At 45.1% G+C, this 22,562-nt stretch overlaps 1 protein-coding gene across 1 annotated transcript in view; it reads left to right on the top strand.

Moving 5' to 3' along the window:
- The window catches only part of alk (ALK receptor tyrosine kinase), a 498,990-nt gene that overhangs the window by 424,343 nt on the left and 52,085 nt on the right, over window positions 1-22,562 (top strand). The window contains exons 10-11 of the mRNA XM_089004720.1: window positions 2,667-2,767; window positions 10,122-10,241. Of these exons, the coding sequence (XP_088860846.1) occupies window positions 2,667-2,767; window positions 10,122-10,241 (221 nt within the window). The remainder of the gene's footprint in view (window positions 1-2,666; window positions 2,768-10,121; window positions 10,242-22,562) is intronic.

Here is a 22,562-nt window from a genome sequence, read left to right as displayed (position 1 = left end):
TTTATAATTAAAGTTGACATATCAAGGAGAAAAGTCGAATGTTATGCAATGATTACGACTATATTTATTCATACTACCCAGAGACAGTCCAAATCAAGTCTTAGTATATACAGTAAAGTCTCGTTATATCGATATTCAAGGGAGTCCGAAAAAATATCGATATAACCGGGACTATCGATATATCCGACCCTGTTTGCATGTAATTTTCTCCGTGCGTGCATAGAAATAGTATCGATATAACCGGGACTATCGATATATCCGATATCGATGTAACGAGACTTTACTGTATGTTTAAATTAATTATGGTTTCAGGAAATAAATTACAAAAAGAGATACATAATCTACAAAGTTTTGCTGGTCCTTGAGTTGCCGTTCATCACCAGTCTGTCATAATTTCAAGATGCACAAAACTGTCATCTTTTGTCATAGTTAGTCCATCATTTTATTCTAACCACACTTCAGTCACGGCGTCCAGCAGTTAAAAAAAAAACAACATAATATAATTTCATTCATTCACCCATTCATCCATTTGCGAAATTGTGAATCATACCCAGTGGCGGTCCGTGCATTTCACGCCTAGGCCTTCAGTGAAGTCCTACTTAGTCCGACTTGAACAAATATCCCTCCTAATACCATAATTTATGACACAACGGCTGGAGATATCATTTACAAAAGCACACGCACGCAGTACTGGGCGTGGCATCACCTTAATCGTCTACAACACAGGCTATTTTCCGGAGCAATTACACATCAATAAATCTGCATCAGCAATTAGAAGTTGTCTCTATACGTGATACTGCAAACACTCAAATCATTTGTCCACAAAGTTTTATTAAGTCCACCAAGAATATGCAATCTTGAACAAGATTTTTCGCTAAATTACAAAAATGTCAGTTTAATATAAGAAAAACAACAAGACGTTAACAAAACGAACTATTTGTTGAAAATAAAAGTAAACAAATCTTTTTCATTTGTTCTTGAGAATAGGCCTACATGCGAAAGCGAGTTATCCTCTCCTTCAGCCATTGTGGGTTAAAAAAGCGAGTAGATATACTTGTTTTTTCTGCGAAAGTTTCTGGGTCTGATCTGTTGTAGCTTGGTTGATTTGCATAGCGCTGCCTCCGCTGAGGGCTGAGATAAAGTGAGTATCCAACCACAGGACGCGTACATGTCATGTTCAACGCGAGGCCCTCTCGCTGGCCTTACTGTGCCAACTCGTGATCTGATTGGCTATCACAACTATATATCAACTACATGTGCCCTTCATGTACAGCGCACAGACGCCCTCACTGTTGATTCTGAAGGCGTCGGTCAGATTTCATACAGCCTGGCGACACAAGCTAACTGAATTCTGATTGGATTAAAAACTCTGACCTAAAACTACAACACTGAAAGGAGCATAACCAAATGGATATAATATAACATCAAGAAAACAGTATGTAGAATAATTATATATATATTTAGAAAAAATACTTTTTTAATGAAATTGACTTTTATTATAATTATGATAATGATGTCTGATTATGTTAGGCCAACAGAGAAGGCCTTGCTGGCTCTGACGGCCCACCACTGATCATACCAATGTGGCTATGAGACTTGATTTTCAACTGATTTGAAACATCAAGCATAAAATGAAAATCTGTAAAGAAACGCTGACGGACTTAAATGACTTGTTATCTTCAGAAGACGTCTACCAGAAATGACTAATTCCAAGGAAGCATACCACCACCAACTGTCCAGGAATTGCAAAGCATTTCCAAATGGAGCCAACACAGTCCACTCAAGCAAAGCCATCATATTCACAGAGAGGTCAATCTGTCCTTGAACTGGTTCGTGATGATAACATCGACAAATAAAAGTCCACTTACATCAGCGCTTAGTCAATTGGTGCCCAACCAGTTGATCACAATCAACTGGTAGCGCCGCGCGTTGGTCCCAAGTAGATCGCGGAGAGTATAGAGGGAAATGGGAAACCCGATTGTGTGTCTGTGGGCATGTTATGAATATGATATACTTTTGTGTTGCGGTACATTAAGCATTATATCAGTTCAAAAAACAAAAAATAAAAAATAAAAAGCAGGTTACCTTGAACCTATGATGGCTTATGACCTACATCACCGGACGTTGCTAGCGGTGAGCAATCTGCAATTATAGCATGCGATCAAAGCAGTTATGATACTGTATACCTCTCCGTCAGGTCCCCCACTAAGATAGGCGGGAATTTCCTTTTCACTAACTTTTCTATGTACTTTATTTCTCTCTCCCATTCATGTTAAGAACTATTATGGTTATTGCTCATCATGGCCTGCATGCATGCATATGTACAGTATATGGTTATGCGTACAGTATATGGTATGCTTGCACATGCAATAACAGATGATCGCAAAGGTGAGTTGAAAGTAGCGCTTTGGTCCATAAAGGCACCCCTGGCCTGCTCTGTAATTTTTTTGTAAATTTACCATCAAAAACATCAGTGACAAAGTGACTAATCGTCTATCAGTATGGATTGAATGGCAATTTCTAATAAAAATTAGTCTCAGTGATATCTGTCGAATATCGACTGGTATCTAATTCATTTGTGTCACAGTGATTGTCTCCATTCAAGCAGGAGCTCTCAAAGTTCTGAGAAGTTGTTTCATTGTTGAAGGCCTGCTGTGCTCTCACAGGTTCTGGCTTCTTTTTGGATCAGAAGATGGAAGTGGGACTGGGCCTGCGTCCGTGATCTTACTCGACAACATCTCTTTCAGCATGAACTGCTTTCTTGCTTGTGAGTACTGTTTTATTTTTTGTATCACGTTTTGATACAATGTATTGCATCGTCCGTGCCTATTTTTGTCGATGAGATTGATAATCCATGTTGGGCAGTATTTAAAATGGTAATGTTTTTCACCAGCGGTGTTAATGTTTACCTCTTCCAAGGCTCTCTTCATTGTCATCCAACTAATGCAATTGTAAACCGGTGCAACGAAAAGATTGCCTACAGTTTTTAAATAAAATTGATTTTTTGATTATTTAGGAAAATGAAAACAAATACCAGAGTGAACTGTGGATCACATCATAATCAAGTTTCTAGAGCAGTGTATTGGTTCACCTCTCAAGTCTACATGTGCTTGACGCCCTCGGATGCGGTGTTTGACAATGTCACTTGAAAAGCCTTTTGGGAGGTGCCATGAGAGTATCATCAACTCTTGCTGGAACAGTTTACACTAAGTGTAAATCAGCTGGAGTGAGATCAGCAGCTTCAAATATCTGCCGTCCTCTGCAAGAAAAGGATGTCGTGTTTTCTATGGGTTGGGATGAGGTCATTCCTGACGTCGTGAAATTCAAGTTTCATTCCCTAACAAAAAGGCAGTAAATCATTGTTAGTAGGGTTTAGTTTGTTAACACGTGTTATTGGTTAGCGCATTTGTCCTTTCCGGAGGGCAAAAACGTCCTTGGGGAATGATTTTGCAGCAAACCCCCTGTTGAGACATGAGAAGTCTCAATTTGCCAAATGGGAATGTGTTTCTGTGGAAAACACATGTCATCGTTGACATTGCAAATTATCAATTTGCATTGGACCATTCGTCAATCACTTGAATTTGGAGGCCAATATTTGCATGTCTCATGAGGACCAATTCATGTGGCATTTGGATTGAAAATTTAGCACATTGCGCGTGGCTTATTCCGCTGCTGCAACTGTTCCATGTTAGCCAAGCTGATCCCATCTGCAGTTTACGTGTGGGCTACACATTTACATGTCGCCACATTTTTTTGGGTGGAGGATCTCCTTCAATAATTATTTTCACAAGTTGGCATGTTCAGCATGCTCTCCTGCTGATGTGGCTACCCCCCTGGTTCTACTCTGTTGTGTGGAGTGTGTAGAAAAATATTGGCAATCTGAAAATGGTTGTTGTACTCGCCTTCCGAAGGTCAGTCATGTGCGATGCAACGTTGTCTGTCACTCGCTCCGTCGACCCATCAGACACGCCTGCTCAGGACGTACAACAGGCTCTTCTTGTTGATGATGTGTCTTCCCCATCAGTTACTCCTACTCATGATGTCTGTGGCATCATGGCAGCCATGTGCAAGCACACTTCAGCTGGTCAGTTCCATTTTTGGCCACCCCGATGGGTGCAGGTGCCCAGGAGTTCTCCTGCTCTGGTGAATCCCCCCTCTTGATTCTGAAAGAAGCTGGTTAGCGTGGAATCCTGACACAATCCAATTTAAAATTCCGCTTGAATCACTGACTGACTCAGGTGCCTATTTAACTTTCTTGCCAATTATACCATTTCTGACTCGAATGTCGAGAAATTGCCGAATGTGCACTGAATTTAAATAATAACCATAATAAAAAGATAATCACAATTAGTTACACCCCCTTTCGTTGTAACGACAAACTACTTTTTAACCGACAAATGTCACCACTGTTCGCAAAAGACAGCCAGAAGATTTTCGAACATGTGTCTATTTTTATAAGCAATGTTTTTCATTTGATCAAGCCCAATTGCATCGGAATTTGTCGTTTTCTGCTCTGCAGTTTATTCTTTGTGAAAAGGGGCCATTGAGCGGCCCATAACCAGCAAAAACAATCATCAGTGAATTTAATGTGTACAAGGCCATCTAGTGTACGGAAAAAATATTTGCAGCTGTCCAAACTACCAATAATAATAATAATAATAATAATAATAATAATAATAATAATAATAATAATAATAATAATAATAATAATACATTTCATTTATAAGCGCCTTTCAAAACTCTCAAGGTCACTTTACGTCATAGGTTTTCTGTGGGTGAGCAGTTGCAGCCACCCATGCCAGCGTTCACTCGACCCGGAATAACTCAAGTAGCTAGACCAGCTAGCTAATAGATAGCTAATAGCCAGCTAGCCTGCTATATAGCTACTATATAGCTAGCTGTATAGCTAATGAGTCAGCTAGATAGATAATAGATAGATAGCTCGATAGCTAACCAACCAGCTTGATATCTAATAGATAGCAGATAAGTGCTAGCTAGGTAGCCAGCTAAATAGCTAAATGGGTAACTAGATAGCCAGCTAGATAGCCAGATAGCCCGCAAATTAGATAGATAGCTGAATAGCTAGATAAATAAAAACACTTCCACCCCGCGCAAAAAAAAGAAGGAAAATCAAAATCAAAATGAAAACTCTCAATGACAAAATTAAATTTGGTGCAATTTAGGACAATCTAACTACAAGGTGGTTGGACGAGAAATATTCTGACAACATTTTGAATGCGTCGTGTTGAAAAACAAACTATTGTCAATCAAAGCAAAAAGCAGTGCGGATGTCGCAATGGAGATACGTGGAGGAAATCAACAGACACCAAGCCAGTACTGTTTCAAGGCAGAGTTCGGTGGTGGTCCATCAACTGACTACTGCAATAGTCAGCTTTTTGTCATCAGTCGTTGTGAGCTTGGCAATATTCATTCAGCACTTTGAGTTTCAGTCCATTTCTGCAGCAAATCATGTTTTAGCTTTCTCAGATTCTGTGGACATTGTCTCTGTGAGGCCAGTAGCGAGTCATTCAGTTGGGGAGTCTTTCACCCATGGGGCAGATGGGTTTTGTCCTTGGGGGGATAGCACAGCTTGGCATTTTGCAGTCTTTATGGAGGAGGAGGAGGACTCAGAGCGTGTTGATCAGAGCCTGATTGCTGAGCAGGTGGATGCAAGTGGCTTGTGCATCACACAGTCCATTGGTTCATGTCACCATAAATTGAACAGCCAGCTTGGTACCAAAGACCTCTCCGCACACACCCACCTCACCCATGTCAACATCCTCAGCACGCTTCTGCCTTGGTGCTTTCTGGTGTGGTAACGTCAACAGATGGTGCAACCTGGAGACATTGATTCACATTTGGTCAGATTTTACTAATTCAACTTTCGCATGTATTGTTAGAGGCTATTAGCCTCTTGCAAATTAGTTGGTGCAATTAATGACGTTCTTGTTCTGTCTTCCTAAATGTGTAAGAAGTCGTTCTGCAACTTGGATACTTTCTCAAACACAATCTTGGCTCTGTTTTCGAATTCTCATCAGCTCTTGTCATATGCACATAGGATTGGACTGGATTTACCTTTATTAGTCTCGCAGTGGAGAAATTTACATTTCACAGCAGCAAAGTTATAAAAGGAAGATGAAACTGATGAAAGAAGTACAAAAACAAAATACATGAGCTGCTGAATCAAACCCAGTAATTATATTGATTGTTCAAATAATAAACAACTCCAAAATGTATGAAATAATTTACTTTCCAGTGAGACCCCGACAATGTACAATGCTCACATACTGAATAGACAGTGACACATTTTACCCTTTTTATTCAAACATTCTCATGGGAAATCGTGCTTTCAAATAACAAAACAAATGTTTAAATATGTCACTCACCATTGGCTACACCTCACTGAGCCGTGGCCTTTTGGCATATTCCAACAAGTTAATATGTAATTGATAAATAAATAATTAATATGACACTGAAAGCCCAACACGGTGCAGTGTGATGGCATTATTCTAAAAAGGATGTTCCTGCTGGTGAAGCTCCTTGGGCAGACGAGCATTTACTTTAGAATTTCTCAACACAAAAATGAGGGTTTTTTTCAAAACCTTAGAAATATCTCAATGTCGATGTTTCTCTTGAGGCTTGAGATTGTCATGCATTGGAATAATTCACTCCTTCATACATAGTTTTTGTGAGAAAAGTGACATTTTTTTATTTAAAGCGTTAACACAGGCATAGGATAACATCCCTGTCTGGCTGGAGAGCAAAACGTTGAAAGTGCAAGACCCTCCTGCCTACATCCCTGCAGTCACAAGTTTAATATGTGACATGAATAGCAATGCCACAGCATCACTGCACTGAATAAAGTCAACATAACCCAGTTAAGGTGATATTTGTTTTACTAAGAATACACAAATATAGCTCAGTATTTCTCCTATATCTTCATTGATTTTCAAGTTGTGCATTTTAAACACGCGCGCGCGCACACACACACACACACGCGCACACACACACGCACACGCACACACACACACACACACACACACACACACACACACACACACACAGACACGCACACACACGCACACGCGCAGGTGCACACACACGCACACACACACACACACACACACACACACAGACATACACATGCACTTTGTGTATGAATCAACACATGATGTTGATTGACAACAACAAAAGAGGAAGAAAACGATTACTGTATTTGTCAAAAGCTGTTATCATATATCAAAACAAAGTGCAGTGCCACATTGGACAGGGTGTGAATGAAGCGTATATTGGCTTTGTTCCTGAGTGGAGGAGGGGATCACCCTTTCTTTAAAGCGATGACATTTTCAAGGAGATACAGTGAGACCTCAACTTACGAACTTAATTGGTTCCCAGACTGAGTGCATAAGGCGAAAAGTGTGTATCTCAAAAAAAATTCCCATAGGAAACCATTAAAATGGGAATAATCCGTTCCCGGGTTTCCATAAAATATACTTTTCAACTAAATAAGCCTTAAAACTACACACAAAATACCTTATTCTATGTATAATAAATGTGCTATTGTATTGGAATGAAAGAAATACACTGCATTGTATCGTAAAGTCATTTTACTTGCATTTGTGATGGTCATTGATGGCTTGATGGAATGGCGTTGGAGGTAGAAGGTCAAAGGAAATTGCTGTTTGGAAAGAGAGGCACATTACATGAGGACTGTAATTAAAGAAATAAACTGTGCTGTAAAATAAAGTTTTATTTACCTTTTTGATGGTCGTTGAGGGCTTATGGACGGAGAGTTACCTTCCATAAGGACTTGGTAACTTAACCTCTGGTGTGGCTTCTCTTCTTTTTTCTTTGGAGACTCCTCATCATTTTTGCTTAAAAACCTCTTAATTGACACCTGTTGCTTTCTGACTTGTAAGGTCTTACAAAGCTGAGGCATCACATTATCGTTCACCATGTTGATGATTGTCATAGCCACAGTCTTTTCTGGATGGAACTGTTCGGTAAAAGCCTACACATCATTCCACTTTGCCAACATTGCCTTTATGAGCTCACTTGATGCTGCAGCCATCTCCTCTTCAGATGTTCCCGAACCATCCGTTACTGGCTTTAAAATCCTCAATAAGCGCCGAACTTCCAGGTTGGCGCATGGCGATATCGGCGTGAATTAGCCGTGCTTTCTCACATAAAATAGCTTTACTCACGCTGTCGCCGGATAGCTGCTTTTTGTTAATCCAAATTAACAGAAGTTTTTCAACTTCTTCGATTGCCCGAGACCGTCGCTTTGAGAGCACGGAAAGACCTTTTGCAGCAGATGCACCTTTCACGGCTTCTCTGTTCCGGAGAATGGTAGCAATGGTTGACTTAGCATAGCCGTGCTCGGCCACTAAATCACACAAACGCACTCCTCGTTCGTGTTTTTCAATTATCTCCTTCTTCTCAGCGACTGTGATTTTATTTTGTGTCTTCTTGGGCTGAACATGAGCCTGTGGTGGTTTTTTTTTTCAGTCCCATCGTAGTAAAATTATCAGCAAATAGCTCCAGATAGGCGGTCGACGTGTGCATTCAATGAGAGGGGGTGTGGAAAGTAGCGCCGGCTGGAGCGCTGTTCGGTCGTGTGCTTCCGCCGAAGATCACTCCGCCACATCCGAAGGTCATGTGCTTTGGTGTTCTGCCGCTGAAGATTACTCCACCAGCCGTGGTGGGTGTGTATTATGAAAATAGTGCTTATTATAACGTTTAATTTTCATAAATTTGACATTCGTAAGACGGAAAGTTCGTAAGATAAGGTGTTCGTAAGTTGTGGTCTCACTGTATGTATTTGCTCTCCAATTTGTGGTTTATGGCCTCTAGATTTGCAACGCTGCAAGAACATCTATCTCTGCTTTGCTCATGTTCCAGATGGCCAGCTCTCAATCCAGAGGAGATATCCATGTCATCCATCTACATCTGTCTCAGTTATATTTTATATGTACCAATCAAAACAGTTGATAAGTATTGCTGAAGATGCACATTCATTCGTTTTGACGGACTGAGGATGCAAACAAAGTCTTGGATAACAAATTAATGTGGAAAATTATAAAGCGGATAGACCACATTTTCCTTTCCTTGCAATGATTATCACCACTTTAATTCATGGTATGAGATTTGTTATTAAAATGCTAAAATGTTTGCAATGTATGTCGAATGTCGAATTCCTTGGAAGTATGTGTAAATATTGGTTTATGCTTGTCGCATTCACAAGGCCCACACAGCTCCACTCTGCAAAACTACTCACTGCCTAGCATAAGCATTGCTCACATTATCTACACCTACGTAAATTTGTAAAATTCGACATACATTGCATCGATCATCCTGTCGCACAAGATGATGGAAGTTGGTCAGCAACTGGCTGCCTTTCCAGCAGCTCATGTATTTCGTTTTTCTACTTTCATTCCTTTCATCACTTTGCTGCTGTGAAATGTAAATTTCTCCACTGTGAGACTAATAAAGGCATATCCAATCCAATCCAACTATTGCGTTTGTCACCCAGCAGTTCACTGCTAATCTACTGACGTCACAATCTATAGTGACTTGTTTATTCTGGCTTCCAACAATGAAAACTCATTTTTTTAACTCTACACATTGTACATACAAAGTCTTGAAGGCGGTACTTTTCCAGGCCAGCATTCAACCACGGGAGGTAAGATTAGTCATCCCGACTAACATATTTTGGGGAGAGACATTCTTATATCTTGTGCAGGTAATAACCAATCAGGCGCCCTTTTGCCAAGAAGACTTCACCTCAGGAGATAAGCAGAGTTTAAGCAGGATGACATCAAGGTTCCAGCGAGCAAATGATCTCAGTCCTGAAAATGTGGTTTGGGCTAGAAGCTTGATGAATTGCTCTGAAAGACCCAGATTGAATATGTTGACCCCATGCTCTGTTGGAAGAGATAGAGGGAATGGAATGTTCTTTAACGGCCAAATAAAACACATAAATTCATTTCCAATTAATGTTGATTTGCTCATCTGCTTACCTGTATATTCAACACAAAGACAATGAGAATTTATCGCTGAACATGGAATTACGTAGTTAGAAAAACAATATCTTCATAATAACGTGTTACATTTCATTTCAGCAAATGGAGAATTTCCACCTTTGGCCGGTCGCACAACCAGGTTGCCCATTGCAACACCAATCGCTACCACAACTCCATCTGTCGGGATTCCTTTGATGAATTACCCTACTCGGGATTACTGTAAGTGAATTTTTATGAGATGGATACTTACACTTTGATTGAAACTATTCATCCCAAAGAGGTTGTCTAGCATTCTTTATTTGTCCTCGCTTCAACATATTAACATTCACACATGGATTGACTGATGAACAATTACTGTTTTGACATGACACAAAGACTGTAGTAAGTAAGTGTGCCCCCCTTCCCTACTGATTCTAATCCCACCTGCAACAACAGAGGTTCTGTAGAGGTCTCTTTTGCCAATAAATGGAGCAGGACAGGCAGTTACCTAGTGTAAAATCCTTCAATTTGTCTCTGGAGAATGTCAATAGAGACTTGACATTTTCCCGCTCACGCTCTCTTACACCCTACACCCTTCCTTCAGTAGGACAACAACAAGCAAATCGAAAGGCATACATTAGTGTTAGTGTTATCAATCCTTCTCTAAAACACATTTCCTTAGACGTAAGATTTCAAGGGCTGGACTACGAAAAAAAAGAGAGATGTTACTCTGCTCCTGTTAAAGTAGATGCAAAATATTGTTTTTACAGCCTCAGGTCATAAGCATGTATTTTTCAGATATCGTTGAACACTAAGTATCCTACACATCAATAAATGTGTGAATATGAATAACTGTGAGTCTGTTGAGGAATACTTTTCTCTTCCAACTGATAATGAGTCCTGGACATTTTTAGCATGTGATTGTGTGTCCTCAAAGAGGAAAAAAAAACAATGATAGCTATTATGCTTGATTATAGCCCAGACAACTAATTTTGTCATGTACCGAGGCTTCATTTTCAAACCTATTTGACATATTACAAAAACCCTGGTAATTGAGGTAGATCAGTGTAAACTAATTTTCTAAATGGATGCAACATGGATTGTTACTGATAAGGCACAGTTGCACAGTGCATGTTTAACATACTGAAATGAGTGTATGTAACTAAATAAACTGTCATGGTGGATGACAAGAACAGACACCTCCTCACAGTGCAGAGTTCACGGGAGAAAATTCTGATGACCAGCCTTCTTGTGCATGGTTTGTGCTATGTCTGCTTGGGTTTCCTCCAAAACAATGTACGGTGGGTTAATTGAACACTCAAAATTGTACCTAGATGTGAGTGGTTGTTCATCAACGTGCGCTCCGTGATCGTCCCACAACCTGTTCGGGTAGGCCTACCACCAAAATATAACTGGTATTCACTCCATTATAAGTGGTTAGGAACAATGATGGATGTAAGGAGAAATTGTATTCTTCAATGTAATCTTTCTGATTTTGCTTTATCTTTCAATTCAGCATCTGAAATTCCGGTGCATAATGGTATGCACAGCAGTGATATCTAAGTGCTGGAACAATAGTGGAAAGAAGTTATCTGGTCTCGTAATGATTTCTAAATCTGAATTACAAAATTCATCACAGCATATTGTTACTTTCCGGCATGGCAATTTTGGAGGTTCTGAACGATCTGTGTTGACTGTGGACCAGTTGCAAGAAATTGTCAACCCATATATATATATCCTCAATTTCAACCCGATATTTGAGTTATTTTATATCAGAAATAGAGCGTGATTTGTTGGGTAGCGTGTTGACCCAGTAGTGCAGTGGTCCCGGGTTCGATCCCAGTTCTGGTCTTCCTGCATGGAGTCTACAAGTTCTCCCTGTGCCTGCATGAGTTTTCTCCAGGTACTCTGTGTTCCTCCCACATTCCAAAACATTGGGGGCAGGGTGATTGAACACTACAAATTGTCCCTCATCATTTAATGTGAGCACAAATTGTTGTTCGTCTACTTGTGCGCTGCGATTAGTTGACAGCCGGTTCAGATTGTCCCTTGCCTCCGGCCTGAAGTGAGCTAGTAAAACCACATTTAAAATACAGTAACGCCCTTTGCTAGGGATTTTCAGGGGGAAAAAAATACATTTTTAAATCCCCATAAAGAGGATAAGATCAAACTTGAGTATGAGTTCAGCAAGATTTGAAGTCATTCAAAAAGTCCTTATTATATTTAGGAAGACAGTACAGGGTCAGCCCAGCCAACTCAAAAAAAAGTAGTGTCAAAGCATGTGATTCATGTGGTGAATATACTCTGTTCCATTTTAAATTGTTTTTAAAAATACTGTTCCTCCACCATGGACTAAAGTCCTCGGGAGTCAGGTGGCAATATTTAAATAAAACTGTAATTTATACTCAGCGGTCGAAGTCTCCGTCTGACAGAAGAACTCAGAGCTATAGATTTCTTTTGTGAAAGTGATTGTCTTACATGTAGGGTCGACCTGTTTGGATTCATACTGATCTGTTTTTTCAAAGTCAAAGCTTTATTGTCAAATATGCTAATATGCATGACATACAGCTCAGATGAAATTAATGTCCTCTCGGACCCAGTTGCAAGGCATTTATAATGTGGCTGAAAAAGACAGACAATTGACAACAGACAATACATGTAATTTCTGAATGTAAAGGGAGGTAGTGTCGTATGTAAAGTGATGTAATGTAGTAATGCAAAGACAAACAAACAAAAAAAGGATTGAAGTGAGGTCTTGCAGAAAAAGAAACGAGAAAGAAAAAAAATAGAGTTCAGAATGATAGCACAGCGTGTAGCGTGTACTCAGAATTTCGGTGAGTGTGGCAGTGGAAAGGGGCAGGGGGGGCAGGGCTTGGAAGGAGTTGAGTCTCCTGACTGCCTGGTGGCAGAAACTACCCTTGAGCCTGCTGGTCTTGGCTCGGAGACTCCGCAATCTCCTACCCGATTGCAGCAGGCTGAAGAGGCTGTGGGAGGGGTCGGTGAGATCACCAGCGATCCTCATGGCTCTGCGGGTGAGGCCAGTGTTGTCAATGTCCTGAAGGGCGTGGGGAGAGACACCGATGAGCTTTTTGATTCCATCAAATGATTCTAGACTCTGATTCTTCATAACAAAATAAAAATATGCAAAAAAGAAGAGAAGGACAAGAACCAATAAATGGAGTTTTATTTATAGCCAAATCGTATGAAACCAGACTCTTTTTGCATAGCCTATGTATGTATGCCTGCATGTAAAGTATGTATGTATGCCTGCATGTAAAGTATGTATGTATGCCTGCATGTCTGTCTGTCTGTCTGTCTGTCTGTCGGCCTCTGGTAGAGGACCCGGGCTAAAATGAGGGACAGACACCACCCATGGATTAGATTGGATTGGATTGGATATGCCTTTATTAGTCTCACAGTGGAGAAATTTACATTTCAGAGCAGCAAAGTGATGAAAGGAATGAAAGTAGAAAAACGAAATACATGAGCTGCTGGAAAGGCAGCCACTCTCGCGGCGCCGTCTTCAAGTCAAAAGAACAAAAAAAAAACAACTAAATAACAAATAATATGACAGCATAGAGACAATATGACAAAACAAAGACACAGAGAGACATTCATTCTTCAGGACTTGCTGTACCCTCTTTGTGATGACACAGAATGATGAAACAGTTCCAGATGAAAGAGGAGAGGATCAAAGCCTCTTTCCACCAGTGGATCAGGGACATCATGGTGGAATGTGCATGTCAACTACAAGTTAAATGTTGAAAGCAAACACGCATCCATTGACGAAAAGAGATTGTCTCACATCTCCTGTTCCACATAAATCTGCTTCAATTCCAAGCCGCAACAGTTCCACATACGCATCGGCGCTCTGCGCTGACGCTCCTTTCTTCTTATTGCGGGTTCCTCAAGCCATGCATCCATCCAGCCGCAGACCGTCCAACGGCACTGACCGTGGACCGTGGATGGTGGGTGAGACAAGGATTTTATGTATGTATGTATGTATGTATGTGCGCCTGTATGTATGTATGTATGTATGTATGTGTGTATGCGTGTATGCGTGTATGTATGTATGTGTGTATTATGTATGTATGTATGTAGGTAGGTAGGGAGGTAGGGAGGTAGATAGATAGGTATGTGTGTATGTATGTATGTATGTATGTATGTGCCTCGACTGGGATCACCACCTTATCGTGGTGAGGCACTTTGCGCGTCTCCGTGACCCCGAGAGCTATGTCGGCTGGAGTCTTGTACTCCTGGCAGGGTCACCCAAGCCGAACAGGTCGGAGGGTAGAGGCCAGACAAAGAGTGATCCCAAATCCGCACCCGGGGGTAGGCGTAGGCGGAGTCCAACAGATCGGACCACCGGCAGCCCCCTGCAACCGCACTCACCTGAAGGTCGTCTCGAGTCTTCACTCTTGCCACTGGAATACAGTGGGTGCGGCCAAGTATGTGGGGGAAGGAATTGCGCGCCCCGTCCCTCACACTAAATCCACTAGTAGCGCAGGTTTCAGCTTCCACCATATAAGTCCACTGGCGATAGGATAAAGTGACGGGGGCAGGTCATGGATGTGACTGGAAGCTTCTAGCTTGATTCCTACACAGGGGCGGTACAGGATTGATGGTCGTTGCGAAGATGGGATGGAGCAACATTATCCTTCGGCAGCATCCTGTGCGTCTGAGCAGCCCTATTCAGGGTCCGCACTGCTCACCCCTTATAGGGGAAGGGTCTAGAAAAGGTGACCTAAACATTGCTTGTTCCACCACACCTGGGTGGCCCACCGCAGCCACCAAGGCATCCCCCCTCTGCGGTCGAAAACGAAATATAATCAAACCCATGACTATGAACCTGGCTTCCTGGAATGTTCGCACCCTCCTCGATGCTCGAGACGGGATGGAGAGACCTCGGAGACGAACTGCCCTCATCGCACATGAGCTGAGAAGGTACAACATCGATATTGGCGCACTCAGTGAGACTCGGTTCTCAGGCGAGGATTCACTCACAGAAGTTGGTGAAGGTTACACCTTCTTCTGGAAGGGTCTCCCAGAGAATGAGCGAAGACTCCATGGAGTTGGCTTTGCTGTGAAAAGCAGCTTACTCAGTAACATCCCTGAGTCCCCCCAAGGCATCAGTGAACGGCTTATGACCTGGCGTATTCCCCTGGTAAAAGGTCGCTTCGCAACTTTAATCAGCGCCTATGCTCCCACCTTGGATGCTGACGATAACACCAAAGATGCCTTCTACGAGTCCCTGGATGCTACCATATCCAAAATCCCTGCCTCTGATAAACTTGTTCTGATGGGTGACTTCAATGCCCGAGTAGGTACTGATGCCAGGCTCTGGAAACAAGTAATCGGAAGGCACGGGACGGGGAAAATAAACAGCAATGGCCTCCGACTCCTCACTCTGTGCTCTGAGCATCAGTTGATTGTAACTAACACCATCTTTCAACTGAAAAAGAAATACATCACATCATGGATGCACCCCAGGTCCAAACATTGGCACTTACTGGACTACATCATCACAAGGCAACGGGACCAAAATGATGTCTGCATCACGCGGGCCATGCGTGGGGCTGAATGCTGGACTGATCATCGACTGATCAAGTCCAGGCTCAAGCTGAGAATTCGACCTCCTCATAAGAAACAGCAACCCCAAAGGCGTCTTAACACCAGGGCCCTGGAGTCCCCAGAATGTGCAGCCAGCTACCGCCACAAGCTGGCAGAGGGACTTGCCAGCCTGGACAACGACACCAGTAACGGTGACCTTGATGTTGAAAGCAGGTGGAAAAAATTGAGGACAACAATTCATCAAGCTGCCTCTGAGACCATCGGCTTCACTCAGAAACGTCATCAAGACTGGTTCGATAACAGCTCAGCTGCCATACAGGAGCTTCTGGAAGCCAAGCGCAAAGCCCATACCACACTTCTCTCCAACCCTCATTCTCCACTTCTCCTCTCTCACTACAAGGCCATCCGTGGTGAAACACAGAAACAGCTGAGGATGATGGAGAACAAGTGGTGGCTCAGCAAGGCCCAAGAAATCCAGAGGCATGCAGACAACAACAACACACACGCCTTCTATGATGCTGTAAAATCCCTGCACGGCCCACGAAGACAACACATTGTCCCAGTTAAATCTGCAGACGGTTCTGTACTACTGAAGGACAAACAGCTAATACTTGAGCGCTGGGCAGAGCACTTTGACTCCCTGCTCAACCAAGTAAACCCTTCAGACACATCTGTCCTTGACTCCCTCCCAGAGCTTCCATCAGTTCCCTCCCTTGATGAACCTCCTCAGTTCACAGAGGTCCTCTCTGCAATCCGGAGCCTTAAAAACAACAAAAGCCCTGGCCCTGATGGACTTCCAGCTGAGGTCTTCAAGAGCGGCGGTTACCTCCTGACACGGAAGCTTTACCACCTCATCTGCAACATCTGGCAAAACGGGACACTTCCTCAGGAATGGAAAGACAGCAACATCGTCACCATTTACAAAAGGAAGGGGGACAAGTCAGTCTGCGGCAACAGCCGTGGCATCTCCCTACTTTCTGTTGCTGGCAAGATTCTTGCAAAAGTAATGCTGTTCCGTCTTACATCGCACATTACTGAAGACATCCTCCCAGAGACACAATGCGGCTTCAGGAAGGATCGAAGCTCTCTGGACATGATCTTCGCTGCGCGCCAAGTTCAGGAGAAATGCAAGGAACAAAACAAGGACCTCTATATCACCTTCATTGACCTTACAAAGGCATTTGACACAGTTAACCGTGACATTCTCTGGACCATACTGCAGAAATTTGGCATCCCCTCCAAATTTCTCGGCATCCTAAAACAGTTCCACAGCGGCATGCAAGCAACTGTACTTGTTGGTGGCCAGCAATCTTCCCCGTTCCCTGTGGAAGTCGGGGTGAAGCAGGGCTGTGTACTGGCCCCTGCTATATTCAACCTGTTCCTGATGGCAGCTACGCTCCTCTTCCATAAGTCCATCCAGGAAGGTGGCGGCGTAGAAATCCAATTCCGCCTGGATGGTAACCTGTTTAACATCAGACGCCTACAGGCCAAGACCAAGACCCTGATCAGCGGCATCCACGAGCTACAGTATGCAGATGATTGTGCTCTGCTGGCCCACAGCCCAGCTGCCATGCAAAATGCCCTTGATACCATGTCCTCCGTCTACCGATCACTCGGTCTCGTGATCAATGTAACCAAAACGGAGGTCATGGCAAAAGAGAGTTCTCCAACCCCAGCGTTCACCCTCAGTGGCACACCCCTCAAGGTTGTCCAACAATTCAGCTACCTCGGCAGCATTCTAACACCCTCCTGTCTAATTGATGATGACGTCCAGGCCCGCATCCATCAAGCCTCCAAAGCTTTTGGCAGATTGCGTACTCGTGTGTTCGAAAACAACCACTTAAGAACTCCAACAAAAGTCGCAGTCTACCAAGCAGTGTGTGTGTCCACGCTGCTATATGGCGCAGAAGCCTGGACCATCTATCGACGCCATGTGAGACGCCTTGATGCATTCCACATCAGGTGCCTCCAACGAATCCTTGGCATCACCTGGCAGGATCGTGTTCCACACACCGACATCCTTCAACGCACTGCCTCCACCAGTATCGAGGCCATACTGGCAAAGAGGCAACTTCGGTGGGTTGGACATGTCATCCGGATGCCTAGCTGCCGCTTGCCTCGACAGGTGCTTTATGGACAACTCTTGTCAGCGAAGAGGAAGCCTGGTGGTCCTAAGCTGCGATACAAAGACCAGCTTAAACAGACTCTAAAGAACTGCAACATCAAGCCCAGCGATCTGGAGTCTGCTGCAGCGAACAGGCCACTGTGGCGCTCCTTATGCCACGAAGGGGTGACACAACTTGAAGACAAGCGCACCCAGAGGAGGATCGTGCGGCACGAGCAAAGACACCTTTGTGCTGCTTCAGTACCGTCTCGCCAGCCCGGTCCTGGCCTCACATGTCCTGAATGTGGCAGGATTTGTGGCTCCAGAATCGGGCTTCATAGTCACCTACAGTGGCATCGCCGCCAGCGCCAATAACCACTGTCCAATACCCCACAAAGCAATGGAAGCGACGTCATCCTCGACTTCGATGGACTGCCAAGAGAGAGAGAGAGAGAGAGATGTATGTATGTATGGATGTATGTATGTATGCATGAATGTATGTATGTATGTATGTATGTATGTATGTATGTATGTATGTATGTATGTATGTATTGTGATGTCACGAAAGGCTGTGTCCTGGAGGGCAAATACATCCCCCTAAGATGGCTCCACCCAGAGAGAGTCTTGGCCCCACCTGGTGGAAGGCAGCAATTAAACCCACACACCTGCAGCTGATCAGGGCTTGATTGGAAAGCAGGGCTCTTAAGGCAGAGAGCCTCTGAGTGTGCAGCTTGGGGAAAGACTTTATTTTGACAAGTATTGGAAGAGACACTATTCGAACCTTTGTTGCTTGTGAATTCCCCCTGGAACCCTTGATTAAAACCTTTTGTTTGTATCCAAACCTGTCGTCCATTGCACTTCTTGTCCCGTCCTGCTGAGAGCTAGCCTCTCATGATATCACATATGGTGGAGAATGCGGGCACTGGACAAGCGCTAGTAAGTGCATGGACATTGATGGTTTGTGTTATGTTTTTTCTAAATTGAAAATATCCTCAATTACAAAAATGGAAGACATTTTGAAAACCCTGCTTGCAAGTCAGGAAGCCCAATATCAGGCCAATTTGGCTCTCCTGGAGGAGCAAAGGAGAGCCAATGAACTCAAGGCAGAGGAATTGCTCTTGCAAAAACAAATGGCCGCCAAGAACATACCCCGGGTGAAGGCGGGGGATTTTTTAGCCAAGATGGGGGCGACGGATGATGTTGAGGCGTACTTGCATACGTTTGAAGCAACCGCCACTCGAGAAAAGTGGCCCAAGCAGCAGTGGGTGGGATTGCTTGCACCCTTCCTGACAGGGGAATCGCTGAATGCTGTCCTGGACTTGACCGCAGACAGAGCAGAAGACTACGACTATTTAAAAGCTGATTCTCAGCAGACATGGGCTCACCAAGTTCGGGATGGCACAGCGCTTCCACACCTGGACTTTCCAGCCAGACCAACCTCCACGGGCACAGATGCACGAATTGGCCCGCATCGCACGGAAGTGGCTGGAACCGGAAAGGAGCACGGCAGCTGAGGTGGTCGAGGCCATTGTCGTGGATCGCTACTTACGAGCCCTGCCCTATGAGGCAAAAAGGATAATCAGTCAGCAGTCGCTGACTACTGCGGGTCAAACAGTGGCAGCGGTGGAGCAGTACCAGGCCACAGCGGAGATGCTGCGAACGACCAAGAGGGAAACCGGCAACACATCCCCATCCCGGACTGAAATGGCCCGCCCAAAGTTGCCCAAGCCCGCCCAGATTGCTCCAGGTAGGGTCAGAAGTCCACCCAGGCAGTGGCGGACGCCCAGTGGCACCGAAACCAGACGATGCCACCGATGCGACGGGACACATCTCATGGCAGTGTGGAAAACCAGGAGAAGAGTCCATGCCGACCGCTGACTCTTCTAGTGCCCACCCTGCTCACTATGCCTCCCTCCTGGGGGGTAGTGAAAGCGCACTAACAAGACCCCCCACCTGTCCAGTGACGGTGAATCACCAGGATGTTGAAGCCCTGCTGAACTCCGGAAGCCTGGTCACCTTGGTGCGCCAAACGCTGGTCGATCCAACCAGGTTATCTCCGGAGAAAACCCTTCCAGTCTCCTGCGTCCACGGAGACACCAGAGAGTACCACACTACGGAACTCACCATGACCACAACCAAGGGAATCATCCGCACGGTAGCTGGTGTGGTTGACTCTCTCCCTGTCCCCCTCCTGATTGGACGCGACTGCCCGGCTTTTCACCCCCTGTGGAGAGAAACACAGGAAAGACTGGCCCGACTACCTCGGAAGGGGAGAGGTAAGACGCGTGCAGTGAATACTCAAGCCTACCCCTCTAATTCACTCTCCCCAGCCTGTGCCCTCCTAGGGACAGCAAATGAACCACCGGAGACGGACTCTGGCCCAGAGACCGCCGAGGAAACTCCAGCGCCAGAAAATCTCCCGGCTTCCAGTGGTGATGAGAACCCAGGGACCCAGAAGCTGCCTCCACTAACAGGCCGGTATTGTACAGCCCAGTTACAGGATCCTACCCTTGCCAACGCCATGAAGAATGTGCAGGTTTTAGAGGGTGTAGTACTGGGGGAAAGGACAAGTCCCACATACCCCCATTTTGCTGTTGACCGGGGGCTATTATACCAGGTGACGAAGCAAAAGGATGAAGTACGTGACCAACCTCTCGTACCACAGCCACACCGAGCTACAGTCCTGGACTTGGCACACACACACCTGCTAGGGGGACACCTAGGGGTAGAAAAGACGAAAGAGAGAATCTTGCAACGGTTCTTCTGGCCAGGGGTGCACAAGGATGTGGAGAACTATTGTCGTTCTTGCCCGGAGTGCCAACAGGTGGCGCCAAAGCCCACATACAGAAACCCGCTCATTCCCTTACCCATCATTGAGACCCCTTTTCAGAGGCTTGGGCTGGACATAGTCGGACCCCTACCAAAAAGTGCTAGGGGACACCAGTATATTTTAGTAATGATGGATTATGCCACCCGGTTCCCAGAAGCTGTCCCTCTCAGAAAGGCTACCACAAAGCATATCGCAAAGGAACTGTTTGCTCTCGCCAGCCGGGTAGGGATCACAAAGGAAATACTGACCGACCAGGGAACCCCCTTTATGTCCAAGGTCATGAAGGACCTGTGTGCCCTGCTCAAGGTCAAGCAGCTGAGAACCTCCATCTACCACCCACAGACAGATGGATTGGTAGAGCGATTCAACAAAACACTCAAGGCCATGATGAGGAAAGTTATCAAAGAAGATGGCCAAAACTGGGATCAACTGCTCCCATACTTGCTGTTTGTCGTGAGGGAGGTACCACAGTCTTCTACCGGTTTCTCACACTTTGAGTTGTTGTACTCTTACAGGCCCCGGGGACTGCTGGATATCGCCAAAGAGGCTTGGGAAGAGCAGCCGTGCCGACAACGTACCCTCATCGAGCATGTGGGGGACATGCGGGAAAGGATGAAGGCCATCTATGCCGTAGTGCGAGAACACATGGAAGCTGCCCAACGACAGCAGCAAGCCTCCTACAATAGACCTGCCCAGCCTCGAGAGTTCAAGCCAGGGGACCAAGTGCTGGTCTTGGTACCAACCGTGGAGTGCAAGTTCCTGGCATCCTGGCAGGGGCCCTTTGAGGTCATCGAACGCGTGGGGGAGGTAAACTACAAGGTGAGGCAACCTGGTAAGAAGAAACCTGAGCAGATTTATCACGTTAACCTCCTAAAGAAATGGCATGCCAGAGAGGCGCTGTTTAGTTGCCTACCCCCCAGCGAGACGAAGGAACCGGCCAGAGAAGACGTCCAGACGGGTCCAAATTTGTCCCCACACCAACGCCAGATGACCCTTGAATTAGTTGAGCGTAACCAAGACGTCTTCTCCTCCATACCTGGACACACGGACGTGGTGCAACACGAGATACGCACCACACCGGGAAAAACAGTCCACCAACGTCCATACCGGGTGCCGGAGGCCCGTAAGGCAGCTATTCAGGAGGAGATACGGAAGATGCTGGAACTTGGAGTAATTGAGGAGTCCCAAAGTGCCTGGGCAAGTCCGATCGTGTTGGTTCCCAAGCCAGACGGGTCAATACGATTCTGCAACGACTATCGGAAGTTGAATGAGGTGTCTGAATTTGATGCGTACCCGATGCCTCGTGTTGATGATCTTATTGACTCCCTGGGGCAGGCACGTTTCATCACCACTCTCGACCTCACAAAGGGTTATTGGCAGGTGCCCCTGACCCCGGCATCAAAGGAGAAGACAGCCTTCGCCACACCTGAGGGGCTCTACCAATACACCAGGCTCCCGTTTGGTCTCCATGGAGCACCCGCCACGTTTCAGCGCCTAATGGACCGGATTCTCACCCCCCACAAGAGGTACGCAGCAGCATACTTAGATGATTTCGTCATACAGAGTCCCGACTGGGCGAGTCACTTACCCCGAGTGCAAGCTGTGATTGACTCCATCGGAAAAGCAGGTTTCACAGCAAACCCGAAAAAGTGCAGGTTGGCATTTGGCGAGACCAACTACCTGGGCTACACTATAGGACGGGGGCTGGTGAAGCCTCAAGAAGCAAAACTACGGGCTATACAAGATTGGCCCCAAACCCTTACCAAGAAGCAGGTGAGGTCGTTCTTAGGCATGGCTGGCTACTATAGACGCTTTATCGCTGACTTTGCTACTACAGCAGCCCCCATGACAGAATTGACGACCAAAAAACACTCCCGATTGGTGAAATGGAGCCCAGAGGCCGAAATGGCCTTCGCCAATCTAAAACAGGCGCTATGTTCCAGTCCGATCCTGTTGGCACCAGACTTCAGCAAGGACTTCATGGTGCAAGCGGATGCATCGGAAGTTGGTCTGGGGGCTGTACTCTCGCAAGTACATGGAGGAGAGGAACATCCCA

The sequence above is a fragment of the Hippocampus bargibanti genome, linkage group LG09 (genome assembly GCF_051943395.1).
Source record: "Hippocampus bargibanti isolate YZ-2025 linkage group LG09, ASM5194339v1, whole genome shotgun sequence".
NCBI classification, from domain to species: domain Eukaryota; kingdom Metazoa; phylum Chordata; class Actinopteri; order Syngnathiformes; family Syngnathidae; genus Hippocampus; species Hippocampus bargibanti.
The sequence above is the reverse complement of the archived record's forward strand: the minus strand, read 5'-3'. Positions and strand labels throughout refer to the sequence as shown.